The 16645-nt window shown below is 52.1% G+C and overlaps 1 protein-coding gene across 1 annotated transcript; it reads right to left on the bottom strand.

The window, feature by feature from the left end:
* Positions 1–11681: 11681 nt before the first annotated feature.
* NCLIV_006150 (tRNAbinding domain containing protein, related) lies at positions 11682–16183 on the bottom strand (the record flags this gene model as incomplete). Its single annotated transcript, XM_003880125.1, has 9 exons — positions 11682–11750; positions 12106–12144; positions 12344–12439; positions 12728–12956; positions 13428–13765; positions 13989–14044; positions 14608–14683; positions 14950–15117; positions 15950–16183. 9 exons carry the CDS (start codon positions 16181–16183, stop codon positions 11682–11684), a joined length of 1305 nt encoding a protein of 434 aa, XP_003880174.1.
* Between the last annotated feature and the right edge of the window lie 462 nt (positions 16184–16645).

The raw sequence follows: 16645 nt of genomic DNA, 5'->3' as shown, positions 1-16645 counted from the left end.
AAATGCACACTACCCTTCGAAAGGAAAACCCACAGTCACACTGCAATAACGCAGCCTCTACGATGACAACATTTCTCAAGTACGCAGCGCGAACAGGGAAGCCATACAGGAAAGGCATATCGTGGGTGATTCGATTTCCCCCGAATGCTTGTTTCTGCACACGTGGTTGTTCGAAGTGCTGAATTTCATTCTCCTACAGAAATATGGTTAAACCAAAACAGTTATGCTCGAGGAGTCACTTTAGTGCCACCGACCAAAACAGGGATTCCGCAAATATACCACCGCCCAAAAAAGGTGAAACAGCACACCAGTGAAGCCGCTTCGCTGCCCCAAATACGGATGTCGAACCTGTTCTTGATGCCAAGATGGCAGCAGCGCAGAACACTGTCACTCACATGGAAACCAATGAACTTTATCCTCAACGATTTCCGGTTCCAGATATGAACTGACGACGGGGACCAGCCACACACCCTGCCAAGGAGCCAATGCAGGCATTCCAACGTGGTGGCAGTTACCGGCAGTTTAGTATACAAAATGAAAACTCCTTTTGGCTTTGGGTCTACACCATTGTTCCTGCGAAATAAAGTGGCATGAATGCGGTAAGTGCTTGCCACTTACGTTGTGTGGACCGCCTGCCACAAATTCTACATGGACGAATCGTAGTGCGGACGTGACCCATGGCAAAAGTTTGTCCTGAATCTCATCGCGCGATCCTGCTAGTCCGGTGTGATCAAGTGGCCCTGTGAATTCAGCGTCATGCAGCGTCGACCGGCACGGGAATATCGTCGTTAGGGTTTGTGCCTCATTGTTTCAGTTGACCGGACGGCGGCTGTGCCAGTTCAGGCACAGCAAGACACCAAATGACACGCAGACTATGAACCGAGAAAATGGCTGCCGCTCCTTACTCCCCCATATCGCCTTGTGGGTCGCCGTCACCCACTGCGTTGATGAAATCGGCCTTAAACCCCTGCGCAACGTAAGCCCCTAAAGTTTCGCCCTCCCTTTTATTGAGTGATTAAATGATGTGCCTCTCTGCAGTACTTCGGGTGACACTCTCGCCCTGGGATGCCATTATACCACCACCTCCCGTAAGTCTCCCCGCGAATTCAGCCCCGCGCTGACCCTGGTTGGTTACCGCGTATTTACGCCGATCACCCGTCTGTCTATTTTTCCACTTTGTCTCATACTCTACGGTTTGATTCTTTCGCTTTCTCGTTTGGTTTCTCGCGTTTTCGAGTTCCCGGCTGACGGGTCGCCACGCAGAACGAATGAGGGGAAGTGCGGTGCACAACGGCCTGACGTCTCCTCGCTACTCTTTGTAGCTGGGCGTCCGAAGTGCAAAGGGCCTAGTCGTTGCAATTAGCCAAGGTGTCTAAACCTTCTTTGCGAGTCCCGAAAATAGTCTCATCCGACAGTGAGGCAGTGGGGGGGTCAGCGTATGTATAATAGAATATCTGGTAACGGCAATGCTGCCATAGGTCAAAACCATTATTTTAGCGTACATAATTCCAGTCGCTTTTTCATTCTGAGGTGCGCGAGTTCCAGTTGTATCCTCGAAGGGAGATGCGGTACCAAGTGAAAGAATTGGAATAACTGATTCATTCCTGCGGCCTGCAGTCGCGCCTTCTGTATCTGGAGCCGTCTTGAGGCCCGTGTTGCCAGCAACGGGTCTGCGCAGCATGAATGTGCCCCCCCTGCGTCATGACATCGTGAGCGGGCTAGTTGTGGCAAGTGAAATGAATTCGTGACATATCGTGAAAAGTCCTTTCTGACTTCCAGCATCGCTGGCATTCCGGCGTACTAGACACAGGGACTTATTGGCTTCACCCATATTATAAGATAACCTTGGGCCCGCCTGCTACAACGCATTTACACACCTCTATATTCCTTTGCAGAGCTGGGGCTAGCATATATTTTACACAGCTCTCCCGTGTACTCCAGCAATCTATCCTTTCACGGTCTGCATGAGACAAGCGACGAAGTCACATGAACCGTACCGGTGGCCGGGTCATTGCGCATGGCCCCTACCGGAGGGAATATGATCATGCCAGTTGCTTTCGGCCCACACTCGTCAGGTATCTCTCGTATCAGCCCCCCCTATGCAGAAATACTCTGTCATCTTGAAGGGCATGCGACCGTTGGGCGCTGTAGACTCCTGTTGCCACGATAAAGGGGGCTTGGCGCCAGACAGGTGTGCTGTTAAAGTAGGAGGTAGGAGGCAACCTGGATGTGTCACATACAGCTCCCATAGAGAATCGGCCAAGAATCGTCATGTAATGCTCGTCTAGTATGTGATCCCTCCGCGTTTCGATCCAACTAACTGTGAAGATGATAGGCTCACCAATTAGTGTGGTTACGATTCCGAGTCGCATACAAGGGCCTTGAGATGTAGACAGCATAGATATGATTCACCAGCTAATGGTGAAAACGGTGCTTCTACGGGTGTTCCTGTTTGCGTAACTTGGTGCTCGATAGGGGGGGTAAGCCGCATAATTTGCCCGTGTTTCTCTGTTGTATGACAGAAGGCGCCTCGAGAATAGTTCCTCTCAGACAGCTGCCGTTTTCTGCTCTCCACCGTCTTAAGATTCAGCGTGATGATGTCACTTTTGTGACGGATACTGTCTTTGAGTTCTCCTGCAACCGCGGCTGGACGAACATGTCGCTGATACAATATAGTACGCTGAGACTCTCAAATTTACTGGTGACGGTTTCAAAGCTTCCGTAGATTACCGGCATTGTTGTCATTTGACCGAGTCGTGGCTAAGATTATGTGTCGCAGGCTGGAGTTGCACAACGATTAACAACGTTCTTTGACTATATATGCTTATAAATGCGATATTACGTTTTCACGTGCAGTTCCGGCCGGTATCAACTCGATCCTATCGGTACAAGCTGAACTTCTTTGATACACAACGGGGCAGAAAGGTCAACCCTGCCGCCGCCTCACCAACCTCGGCTGTAAAACAGATAACACGTTTTCTATGCTGTGCGTTCATGAAGCGCCCACTGAGTCTCTCGCCTGCCTAAGCGGGCGCAACCGCATCCCCATCACAGGAAGTAGATTGTGGAGTCTACAGACTACATATTGGCGATATGGCGGTCTGTCAGGAATTTATCGAACCTTGGCTTCTGTTGATATTGTCCGTGAACGTCCAGTGAGCCGCCAGCTTATGCTAAATGTGCTGCTGATTTCGGATGCCATTGCGGAGAAAATCACTTATTCTTCCGGCACAAGTTCACTCTTTTCACCTACGGCGTCAGAGCAACAGTGCCATTCTCTGGTCTAACATTTGCTCTGTACTGTGCCGGACGGCAGACATTGAGCACCTACCAAAAAGCAGGACGATGACAAGTATTCATGACTCTCATGCTAGGGGTGTCTGTTCCGTTCTGCCGAGCATAGCATTTTGCATAGCGGTGATGATTCACCGGGTGGGGCAAGTTTATGTACAAGGAGCTTTTGGGTAGGTCTGGGACGCCGATTTATCTGTTACGGGATGAGGGTGAGCTTCAATCGACGTGATCCGACGAGCATGGCTGATGCTTGAACCTTTTCTACTCAACCCATCGGCCGAATCGCGCCTACAGTTTAACGCAACAAAAAGCCGCCTTACTACATGAACAGGGCTGATCGCAGGCTTTTTAGAGATTATGCAAGACGGTTCGCGTTTGCGCCGCTTCGGCGAACTACGGGGAGCATCGTTGAGCGAGTCATTATATTTGTTTCCACTAGAATGCCGTGCCAAGAGATGGATAAACGATTGGCTGGGGTGAACTACAGAAAGCAGAGAACAATCCTGCTTCCTGTGGCGCTACCGAAACGGCTCCAGCGCTTTTGTTTCCCTGACGGCGGGGCCAGAGCAAGCTTCAATCCCAGGCCGCGAAGTCTTCTGCTAGACTCCGAATGGCCATGAAAAGACGAATAAACATGCCGTGGCATGTGGTGGCGACAGCGAGCTCGCGATATCTCTTGCTCTGCCCATCAAGAAAAAGCCCGTGCATCTCTGGTATCCACAACGCATCGAGCTGAAGCAGCGAGCTGGCCAGCTGGCGCCGAGCTGTCGCGACGCCACGTGCACCGCGGTAACTCAATAGATCGTCTGGGCAGCGCGGACCTTGCCTCTAGAACGATCTAGTTGGCGTTTCTGCGAAAGGGGTTCTCACCTGGTCCCTGCAAATGTGCTGCGGCGGTGAAAACTTCGGTTTTAGGAGTCTGTCTCGTGTGCGGGCGGAGCTGCTGAGAGAGCGGTGCTAGCTCCGTTTTAGCCATTATCGGCGTAGCAAAATCTACCAGCACAATTTGAGGTAAGGGCGAAGACCGACAAACTACACGGCGCGTTTTCTTGGCGTCAGCCTGGACTTAAGTCGACATAAGCAGGCTCCTCATGTGACTTCTGGAGAACTAGAAACGTCAAGTGAATACGAAGCGGCTCAGTTGGTAGGTGGCCTGTGCCGAGGAATGCAACATGCGGTTTCGCCGAGCGTCAGCGCAAGCCTGTGGTTGCCACCGATTTTTCGGACGACGTTGGCGGCCAACCGGTGTTCGTTCGTGAAGGAAGCGTAGGCCTCTCGCGGTATCAGCGAGATTCCACGAGCCATATCATATATAATGACTAAAGTCGGAGCTTCCCCTTGGACCGAAAAAAAATGTTTGGTTGCAGTGTCGGACCGGCACGCAAACGCGTCACCGTTCCAACGGCCATTCTATTCCGCCCATCGGGGGATCCTTTCCATTGTAGGAGAGTTCGATCTTCGAAGAGCCTTCGTTCCAGCTCTAGAGAGGTGCGGCACGCTCACAGAAGTGACCGACGGGCGCAGCCGTAGAAATCTCGGTTGTTGCACAGCGCGAGAGTCAGATGCCTGCCTGTTTCCGCGGCACAACAGTGCACAGTCGCTCACATCCCGCCTGGTCATGCCTATCCACTTCCGCGTCGAAGGCGTATTAGCGACGTTCGGTGCCTTCCTGTGCGCCCATGCGACGTCCTCCCATTAGTCTCGGCGACACGACACCGAAGCGATTAAAATTGCCAGTCTCAGGAGTTAACAAAGGGCGGCCTTCCAATCTGTTTTGATTGTCCTTTTTCGGAAAGCCTCTGGTGGCAGCGGCATCTGAAATTGACCCGAAAGCACACGAATAGTTATACGAAAACATGAACTGACCATAGCAGAACCTGGCGCTACAGCAAGTGGAATAGAGATAGAGGCCACCCAACTCAGCCATCCATGGGGCCCGTGTTCATCGCGTTTCTTGTGCGTCCGAAATATACTGGTCCAGCAGACACCTGCGCCGGGACATCGCGTCTCGTGCCGAGAACACCGGAGGGTTTAGAGGCCGCGATGCTGCCTTTGAAACGAGAGAACTGTCGGGGGCAACACTGCCACTGCCGACGCTTCTGTGGCGTTATCGCAGAAACGTCACTACGACCTCTACCAAACTCGTCCGTGTCGGCTCACCGGGTTGCCGGCCTCAGCAGCTAGCGGCTCCTCTGCTGATGGCAGTGCGGAGGCAGTCGCGGGCTCTCAGTCCAACCCCGTGCCGCCAGGCAGCGTTTGCATCAGGTTTTTGAACGCACACGCTATCAAGTGAGGTTTTTTCTGACATGCTGCTGAAACACTCCGGAGTTTCATCGTGAAACATGGCCTGAAACGGGATCGCCACGCAAAGCTTGGCCACTCAGAGATACGAAGCATGGAGCTATCTCGCTCATTTGACTATAGAATGAACACGTGCATTTTAAGGCAGGCTTTTGGCATTGGAGTTTTCCAGCAGTCGACCTGCATCTGGCGCCGACGATCGTTTTGTGTCAGCTATTTCACGTCCCCAGATTCTTGGATGAAACCGGTGTTCCTCGCCTAGATATGAGCCGCACGTCGGTTGAGTTTTCAGTGGAGTGTGCCTCCCTCGTCGGCTGCCCAGCGGTTTCTATGACGTTCGGCCTTCCACCGCGTATTCGCCGATGGGCTGACGACCCGGCGATAGACACAAAAGGTTTCTTTTTTGATCCGCACGCATCGCCTAAAGATGGCAGCTCTCTCGCTGAGCGGCGGCTTGTGACGCAACACCATCTCTGCTCGTAGTAGCGTGTGCCGCTCTCGTGATCGAGGCCGCTTCAAGAACCGTCGACGGGACATCGCGGCAGCTACAAACCCAATCGGGCGGGCGTTGTGTCTAACCGTTGCTGTGTGGCGTGGCGCCTCATGTCGGTGGTCGTTTCTTGATTTGGAAAGGAAAACAGCTCCATTAAAAGCGAAAAGCTGCAGGAACCATCCGTTGAGTTGCTGAAGGGGGTTCGAGTCTCGAAACACGCCACGAGAAGTTTGTGCCGTGCCATGGGTGTTCGAACCTAGCTTGCATGGAAGAAATCAGCTGCAGAAGTAGCTTGTCACCTACTCGCAAACTGCACTCTGACACACCCGAACGAATCAGACGAAGCACATTTCGTCATCACGCCCGCGGACAAACGGGAACACCAAGGAATGCGACGCGGGAAGACCCGGCGCGCTTAAGCAGCTGCCGATACGGCTCTCTTTTCCTTTGCTCTCTGTGCGCTACCTGCAGCCCTGCGGAACAGGCGTGGATTTTGGTTCCGCAACGGTCCATTTTTTTTTGTTTGCGTCCGCAAGACCAAATCGCAGTTACACATTGTGCAGGCTATGCTTCCCGGCCGATCATGTGTTTGGGCGGGTCTCCACGTCCGGCGAGACGCGCATTCTCAATTTGTTTTTAGCTCATTATTTGTCCGCTGTACCTTGTAGGCACGCTGGACTACCGGTGGACGCCTTCGACGCTCTCGGCTTGATTCTCTTTGCCTTCGACAAGCGCTGAACGACATCCCAAAGTCTCTTGCCTATAGCGCAGCTATGGAGCTACTGACCCACGGTGATTCGCGGAGTGAAAAAAAAAACTCCTCATCTCTGCGGCTACAATCAGCCGGTGGTGCCCTCCGCTCGCGGAGGCCACCAGATGACCTGCAGCCTTTCAGGTATCCCGGACATACCACTGACGCATACAGCAAGGGAACTGCAGGACCTGCACGCACGCAGAAGCATCAAGCTGAATGCAGGCCGAATTGTGGCAAATTCCTAGGTCCACCAGTGAACCGCCGCATTTCTTGGATTCAGATGGTTATCCCGCTATGATCGAATCATATGGCTTTGCAGTTGGTATTTTGCCTGGGTCAATGGCACGTCAACCGGTTCAGCTTGTCCCAAAGAGCAGCCTCCAGACAGCACGTTCAGGGCGAAGAAACTCGGCAGCGATCCTGACAGTGATGCCGTGCCAAGCGTTTGCGCCAGCAAAAAAAATAACGCAGGGAGGAGCTTCGCAAAGTCCCACCATAGGCTGCGCGATGGATTCCGACGCTTGTAGTACCTCGGCACAACTTTTTTTGATTGAAGGAAAATGATTACACAACTGACTCCTGCGATCGACACATGGATACTCGGATTCATTTTCCCCAGTACAGGCCAGAGCACGCTCTCGCGAAGAGGCAGTTGAACCGACACACCATCTTGGCCCGCTTGTATCAGAGTGTGTTAGCCACGAGGCGCCTGGCGTATTCAACGCGGTGGTTATCTGCTTACGCTTCCTGCAAATGACCAAAGGCATGAACGAGTACAGACAACACGGAGGAGGGTACCACCAAGCGCACTCGGTCGGGGCGTTCCCGAGGACCTGTCGGTGAAAAGGTGGAGAGCGCAGGCCCTGAGCACGTGTCTGCGATCAAGCGTTGCAGACATTTCTGTTGCCTGCCACCACTCTCTCCGAAACCCCCTCGTCCACTAGTAGCTCCCATTGAGCTTACAGCTGCAAGAGTGCCAGTGTTCGATGTCTCCGAGTCTCCAGTGCTCCGCGCGCTCCCCTGACGGGACTGTCATTTCAGAAGCTCAAGAGGGCTAACGGAACAAAGTCAACCAACAGATTGCCCCATCAGTTGATGCATATCGAGTGGTGATGCCGCCTTGACTCGAGACACGCGTGGGCTTGAAAATTTCTAACCGCTGGTCCATAGTAAGGCAAACCTCAAGTGTCAGGTGGACGGCATACAGCCAGGCGATGGGACATGCAAAGCCACACCTCCGGATCTTCAATGCACCTCTGAAACGGGAGAGGCTGACTCAGGAGTGGTAAAAGTCTTGGTACTGGTATCAGTAGAATACCAGTTAAGCACGTGCGAAAAGCCGGCAAAAAGCAGCTGAGGTCGACACTTTTTTGCCTATGGCAGGTTGTAGGCCCCTACAGTGATGAACCTGGGAGTGGGCTGGTGCCAGCAAACACAGACGCAAGGAGTTTATGACACAAATTGGCAACACCTACTGTTCTCGCAGCTACTTCCCCCTGTCAGCGAAACATGCGAAAGAACGCATAATGTAGCCGGTGAGCTTTTTTACGGTGATATACGACAGACAGCTCCGCAAACAGATACAAACTAGAAGCTGGCTTTTTCCGGGCGTCTCTGAGTTTCATTTGGTCACCAGCATCCCCGTGTAGCTCCGAGTCATTCAGCAGGGCGATCATCCACTCCCCCAACAACATGGGGCGAATCGGCATGTAGTCGGTAAGGTGCGACTCTCCTCGACATCCACGAAAGGAACCACAGGAACTTGTCTGTTGACCGCCCAGGAGGCGCTCTCGGTTGTTCTGAAGTCAATGTTCGCGCCGTGACACTACGTGGGAGAGTAACGTTTCTTCTCCGACATAACCGGAAGATGGGTAAGTTTTTTCAGATGCTCACACAAATACGGCTTGCATACAGCTCACCACATGGTCAAGGAACTTGATGCCTCACGCCGTTCCTGTCACGACTATTTTGGGTCCCAAGCTTGAATACGAAAAAAATAGACTTTTCTTGGGGAAGAAACATAATTCACCCTGTATCTCAGCACCAACAGCCAATGGCAGCATATAAGCTCTGTCCAGGGTGGGTATATGCATGTACCTGAGCTGCTGCCTAGACAGGTGTCATAATATTCCACAACGCTGTCTCCTTTGGGCTTCGGAATAGCGATGGGGCTGCGCTTTCGAGCAGATGGGAAGTTTGGAGTCCACCACGCCTAAATGTGAAATACGACACGGGAAGAATGATGTCACAGCCTACTCGAACTAATCCAGCAGGGAGAGAGGTGAGGGAGCTTCTCCGCGTCTACTGCTATCGAGAAGGCAAGAATCATATCGAGCGGTCGGATCGGGACGTGGTCAGGACCGACGGCGAAGCACGATTTCAGCGCTGTCCTCCTTGTTTTCATCTTAGCCAGTGTCGATGACAGCACGATTGATATATAGCTTTTGTACTCCGTGTGTCACGTGCTGGCGGTGGAAGCGTCAGCCCTAGAGCAAACAAACGCTACTTACGCAAGGCGGGCCTCCCAGCTTGATGGGATTGTGGCACGTAAGCTGAAAGAGCCCGTAGTTAAGCCAGGTACTCTATTTTTTCAACTGTTTTAGTACCGGCTCTCCTGTTATTGTTTTCGTGGGTTGCGCTTTGTCCAGGCATCGGCTGTCCGCCTTGCGTGCAACACCATGTCTTCTGGAGGACCACAACTCCGCTCCCTTTTTTTATTACGCCACCAGACACAGCTCCGTTTGCAACGAGAGCCGGAGATGGTGTCAGATTTAATGGCCTGCAGGGAATTGAGAGTGAGATCAGCCGGGAGGTATGGAATGCAGCGGTGTCATCATAGTGGGATCGCAGCGTATTTTACTAGTGGGCGGCGACCAGCGGAAGGTTTAAGTCCCAGCAAGCTCATCAGTCTTTGCGACCGGCTCAAGGCTGCGTCTTACCAGGGAGCCATGGAGGAGAGAAACGCCATGAGAATGCTACAGCTCTCGTAGCAGGCGTCCCTTGTCCTTGAGAAAGTAATGGATAGAAGCGATACGATTGTAACGCACAGGTTATAGTGTCGAGTGTAGGGGCCTATGCGTACAGAGCTCAGTGCTTGTACGGAGGGAGAACCACGTTACTTGAACGTGAGGTGGTCCCTTTTATGCGCACATGAGGTTCCCGAGGTTCTGCTTTCGGCAGAGCCACAAGTATAGGGGAGACACCTTCAGAGCTTGGACTTTATTTGAGAGTAAAATATCACCACGCGCGGGATAGCATAAGAATATGCGGTACATTTGAGAGCTTCATGAGATCTCCACAGGCGCACCGACAGTCCCGGCTGTTAACGTTTCACATAGAGCGATACAGCTTTTGCAGGGAGCCATCCAAAAATGTATAACTCAGTTCCAATACACAAATGCCGTGTGAGCTAATAAGCGGCCTTGACGTTCACGACGGAAGCACACCGTGCACCGCCCGTCAACTCTGGCCGCAGAGAGATGTGTCATTACGTAAGGCCTCGGGTCCCAGATAACAAGGATTTTACTCCCTCTTGGTGTGAGTGATATAATAGGCTATCATTTTAACATAAGGTAATTCAGCCATCATTCGCATTATATCTTCTCACTGCGGAAAAAGAGTATTTCACCTCAACCTTGGGCTCAAGTCTCTTGCCCCTGCTTGGAATATGCCGGTGCTTGAAGTGCCCTATTCAAATAAGTCGAGTTTGTGCTGTGGGCGTTGTTAAATGTGGACCTCGGCGTTGACAACTCTCAAATATCAGTTTGGCACGTATGAAAGATCATCTATTTTCACCGCTGAACACGGGAACTCCGGGGTGGTGTCGTCCCTCGCTGTGACTGAGGCTCTCTATGGGAACGGAGTAGCTGGCAAACTGACGGACGGAAGCACGAAGGAAGGAGAGTGCAGAAAGAGGCAATATGACCGTAGGCATACTGATGGGCTGTGCGCCTACACAACTCCACTGTGTCGACTGGCGCGAACGTTATCTTGTTGCTTCACATTGCGGTTCGCTTCATATTCCGCGTGGTAGTTGTGGTTCGTTTTGTTCGAATAACTACGTCCAATGTGTGGCAAGCAAGTAGTTACACACGGGCGTCAACTCTCACGGTGTATTGCATTTACCCTTTCAAGGACACGTCTCGAAATTGAAACAAGCATGGTGCTAATAATGGGGTGAAGGAGAACATCTCGTAAGAGGACAAAACTGGAATATGTGGTTCGTCGGGCGCAGGGAAAGAGGAATTTGGTTGTGAGGCGACATTCATTAGCTTTTGTGCTTCACTGTTTCTGTGGATTTTTAGGGCTGAAGGAAAGCTATCGGACAGAATGTAAAATGTGTTAAACTGTGCTCGACGCGTTAGAAGGCAGAGAGTATAGCTGCATCCGAAGAAGGAAGTCCTACTCTGAAACTGATGCTAACTCAGGGTTGCATTGGCAGAATTGCGTGTGGGAAGTGGGGGTCTTGTCTTCATTGCTACAGTATGCCCTTGCTGCGGTGCAGAACACTTTCGTGTACATGGTCGAAAGACCAAGAATTTTCGCCTGTCACATACATTAATCGTATTTGGCTGTAGTGGTCCACAAGTACGAAAATCAGCCAGATAACAAGAACACAAGGACTGCATCCTATGGTCGACTGAAGTGGCAAACAACTACTTCAACTTTGCTCATGCGCCTCGCAGGTAACGATGCCTCTAAGTTGTAGAGAAACACACCAGTTCTACTGAGGGCACCCTCCGTTCTCCAAAACAAGATTTGATGATTCAAACAACTGTGAATTGCCGCCGCGGTGCAGTGGAGCGAGCAATGATTGTAGAGGAGAAGCCCTTTCCTTGATTACGAAATCGTGCCTCCGACAATGGAGTCACAGAAGACTGGCCCTTGCTTTGTCATGAACCTATGTGTCTGTAAAAGGAAAGAGAAACACATGGAACCGTGACCACGCCTTAGATTCTGCAATTATGTGCTAATATCAGCCGCATCACACGGTGGCGAGTAGCACGGAGATCCTACCGCACAGTTTTCGATACCGGATTACACAGGTTCTCTCCACGCTCACCACCCTGTTCCTATCACGCACTATGACCGCGTGAACTATGTGTCAATGATGATCCAGGTTGCCCGATCCCAAGGTTGGGGTTGATCTTTCAGGAAATCGCACGACACTACGCAGTTCAACGGTAGCTCTTGCTCAGGAGCTTCTTTTCCGTTGTTGTTGTTGAAAAACAGTCCGCCTCGCCTATACAGTCTGGCTGCTTACCTTGTACATTCCGACGCGATTTTCATCAGTATAGAAATGCTGCACAGTAAGACACAAACTCAAGAGAGTGTGTAATGTCTGTCCATCAGCACCCTGCCCCCGTACGTATTGTTGACGCATGCCCGCAAAGCTAGTATGTCTCTGGTATCGTCAGACAATGTGAATTCGCTTGGTGTTACACAACGCAGCGAGCCACACATACAAACAGCCTGACAAGCCTCCATAACTGGTTTCTTACCGGCTGAACAGCAGCAAAAGGGTACTTCCCTTCCTTGGTGTTCATGACGGGGTCGGGTTCACCCTGAAGGCCTTCAAAGGTAAGCTGTTCCCCAATCTGTACCAGAAGCCACACGAAGGCAGATAACTTTTTCCTGTTCCACTAGACACCGAAAACAGACTCACTGGTCAAGTGCAAAGCAGAGACAACCGTAACTGTCCAGATATGTTTGCGTCACCGCAACGATAATCACGAAAGACAAACCAACTCACGAGGGAGTCCCATGTGCGTATTACACTTTTCGTGGTGAAACCTATGATCGTGAAGGTGCAGAACACGTAAAAAGCCGATGTCTTCTCGGAACCTAGCCAGTAGCAGGAAGGTCAGTATTTTCAATCTTCTTACAGGTGTGTCGGGTGGTGGTCGCATCAATTCACACTTGGAATGGTCCTTGCTTGTCGCGCAAATTAGCATCCCATGAGATGCGAAGCCCCTGAGATTCTTCGGTTTCATGTTAGCCAAAACGACCACTTTCTGACCTTCCAGCTCCTCCGGCTTCATGTAGGGCACCAGCCCTGAGGCGATCATCCGCACCTGGCCTGACTCCCCAATGTCCACTTCTTCGCAGTACAGTCTGTTACAGAGCAAACAAGAATACAGATGACAGCAACACACGAGGATGCGAACTCGAAGGAAACAAATACAGAATTGCCACCTGAAGCAAGGAATGGCCTGCAGGAGAGGAAAGAAAATGAGGTGGGAAGTTGGAAGCCGAAGCGGGATTTGAACGTTTCTCGAAGCGTAAGTGGGAACAACGCGCGCGAGTCAACCGCACGAGCCCTAAAACGTAGACAAATGAAGAAAACTGACCAAAAGTAATAGTTGCAGAGAAGATGAGACAAACCGCTGCTGCATGACCTTGCCTGTTGTCATTCATCCTCTTTTACACACAAAAAACCGGTTGTGGAAGCAGAGAGTGGAAACAGAGAGTGGAAGCAGAGACAGGAACTACGCGCCGCAGTCGACGGTTTACACATGCAAATCCAAGAAGCTATTTGCTTTGACATCGCGACTTGATCCAAACATGTGGACGGCATACACTCACTTGTCTGCCTCGGGGTGCCTCCAGACTTTCTTGACCTGGCCCACCACCATTCGGAGACGTGTCACATCTTCCACAGGGCGCGAGGAATCTGCCGCAGCGGCTCCACCGTTCGAAGACGAACCGGCGGTGCTCTGTTTTGCTCGACCACTGCCTTTCTTGTCATTTCCACCTGCCCCTTTTTCGCCTTTCTTCTTAGGGGCATCATTTGACCGACACTCGCCACTCATTTGGGGTTCTGCAGATTTCTTGCTGCTTTGCTTGGTTCCACAGCCCGCTTGCTGCTTTGCCGCCGCCTGCGCGGAGGCAGCACCAGCGTCGCTCGGCGCCGCGCTAACCGTCTGGAGGATAGGTACAGAGAGTATTAAAAACCAGTTTTACGAGAGATGAGCTTGCGCAGACTCTCCCCTTCGCGTAGATGGCCGGTATAGGGGTGAGTGCGACATCTACACGCCACGTTCGAACAATATAACGCAAAGCAGAAATGCAACGGAAGTGGGTGTTCGCGCTGCTGGGCCCCTCCCTTGTACAGCTTGGCTCGAACGTATTTAACGGGACCCGTACCTGAGGCGGAGGGAGAAGATTGAGAAGTGGGAGCTGGTCGACAGAGTTCATGACCCCTGGACAAGGGGGACAAACAGCACAGAACACACATCCAAAGGAATGGTCTTGTTGCGACGAAACACACGTCGAGAGAGACAAACCTACCAATACCCATGGGACGTGGCCGAAACACGTGAGGAAGTAAGGAAACTCGTCCCCTCTGCGTCTAGGCCTCAACATACACAGGGACATGACAGACTTGAAAAGGGACGGTCTGGGATGCGCCACCGTTCGCTTTGTCGTCGGAGATCGATTACCCCACTCTGCTCTCTGTACCGGTAGGATGAACCCGTTTGATTCTCTAAGACGTCCTAGGATCGAATCGTACATTTTCACTGAGAAACGATGGAGTTCACAAGTTGAAGTAGGCAGATCAGCTGCACCAGCGCTAGATTGGCTATTGCTGCCCGCTGATGAGGGTGGAAAAAAACGGAAACTGCCTTGAAACGATGGGAGAAAGGCGTAGAAAACAAGGGAAAGGCAGAAGCAGAAGTTAAGGAAAAAGTGAGGTGACTAAGAACTCTGCTACGGCAAACGACGACCATCGCGTCAGGGTCCCTACGCCTCATTCCACTCGTACCTGGAAGGTGTTGAATGTAGTCCATCCAGCGCGTCAAGTTGCAATACAGGATGCGTTCTTTCTGAGAAGCCGAGGCCTGAAGGACGGAAAACGAGGGATGGGAACCAAAAGGAAATGACGGTGTGACAGTTTACCATCCGGGTCCTCAGACCTATCTCCCTGGTCCAAATCGGGTCAGGGGAGACGAATGCCCACAAAAAAGACGTTTCACCACCATGCCGATGAAATGCACGACTTCGGGCTTGAGCCCGAACCGGAAAAGCATTTGAGATCGTACAGGAAATGATGTCGGCAGGACGGCCCTCAGCACTGCAAACTATGCATTCGACTCTCTTCTCTTACCATCCAGGCATAGCAGGAAACGAAGACGGCGAAATCTGCGATAGTGAGATGCTCTCCACAGAAGAAAGTCCGTGTAGCCAGGTGAGAGTGCAGATTCTGGAACAGCGAGGCGCCTCGAATCGCGAAGTTGTTCTCGCAGCAGAAAGACAGCCACTGCGACACCTGCGCCTGAAAAAGGATGGCCAAGAAGGATTATGAGACAGGAAAAGTGACACGAGGGAGGGAAGACAACAGTCGAGTGCAACCCAAAATGATGACCTTGACGGGGCACGGCGTGACAAATGACGGTTGCGGGGAGGCGTCACATGACGAAAAATGGGAAAACGGATTGACATCCATCGGACGGCCACTGCATTTCTCGACCGCGTAGACGAAGAAGACGATAACAAAAACACATTTGGATCTCCCTCAGGTGGAAAACGCCATAGGTACAGCTGCTCATGCAGCAGGGGTGACGATGCGGCCAGAGCAAACATCAAGCTGGAAGAAAATACGTCCCCACGGTGGTGTCCTGGGTGGAGAAGCGAGACATTCGGAAGCGCAGGCAGGACCAAAACGAACCAGAGTGGAATTTCCGAAGGAAGAAGTCCAAGGACCCGAACTCCGAAGACTTGCCTGTTCAACGTCAGTTTCACCGCCAAGCAGGAGTGTTCCGGGGGCTGGGCCTTTCCCAGATCCGGGCGTGAGAGTCGCCTCACTGGCCAGGCGCCTCAAAATGGAGGCGGGTTCACGAAGAGGCGGAAACGCCGGTTCTGCTCCGGCACCGTCTTTGGCGGCAAGAAGGACAGGAAGCTCGATCTGCACAGGACACCAGCGGCATCGTACAGACCGAAGAAAATGTAGGCCATATGGAGAAAGAGACATCTACACGCGTATAATATATATATATATATGCAGTATAATGTGAACTTCCGGACCCAGATTCGGACGGGGGCGGGGGGCGCTTCGCACACAGCTTCAGGGAGAGACAGTTGCCCGTAGAACGCTCGAGGATAGCTACCGCGGTGCGCGGTTTTACGATCGACGGAACGTGAGAAGACGGAGGATGGGATTGCGGGCGACTCGTGTCAGAATTACGGACTTCGTTGACTTTCAGGTACGCCTTCGCCTCAGTGCCCATGAAGCACAGAGAGAGGGGGACCGGCGGCTGGCGCTGGAGAAGGCAGGGCTTAACATAGCGCCCCACGAGGGCGGTTGCGAGACCAGCGGGCGTCGAATCGTAGAGGAGCTCCATGGCTGAGCGAAAGTAAGGTCCGGAACAGAACGCACGGAGAAACTGGAGGGCGGAAACGCACGAGGAGAGGCGCGTTTGAGGAGGAAACGACACGCTAACAAGCTCCCTGATGCTAACCTGTCATCCATGCCTACGCCTTGGTCGCCCTGCTCGACTATGTTTCTTTCCTTTTCTTACGGGAGAGGAAACGGTGACGTCCACAGAAAACGGTACAGGCAGTTGCCACAGGAGCGTTGCTAGTCTTGTTTTTCAGCTGAAACGGACAGAACGACGGTGACACACGTGCCACTTGAAGGGACCGAAAAAAGCAAACTGGTAGAAAATGCCGCTTCAGACCCGAGAAAAAGCACGAGACGAGAACGCCAAAGGGCATGCATGCACTAGCGTGTCTCGTAATGAGGGTAATTCTGTCGCGCTCGGCCCCGTGGTTCCGGCCCGCGCATGCGCATGCGCGATAAAAAA

The sequence above is a fragment of the Neospora caninum genome, chromosome II, assembly GCF_000208865.1.
Source record: "Neospora caninum Liverpool complete genome, chromosome II".
Lineage (NCBI taxonomy): Eukaryota > Apicomplexa > Conoidasida > Eucoccidiorida > Sarcocystidae > Neospora > Neospora caninum.
Note: the sequence above shows the minus strand (reverse complement) of the source record. Positions and strands in the feature narration are given on the sequence as shown.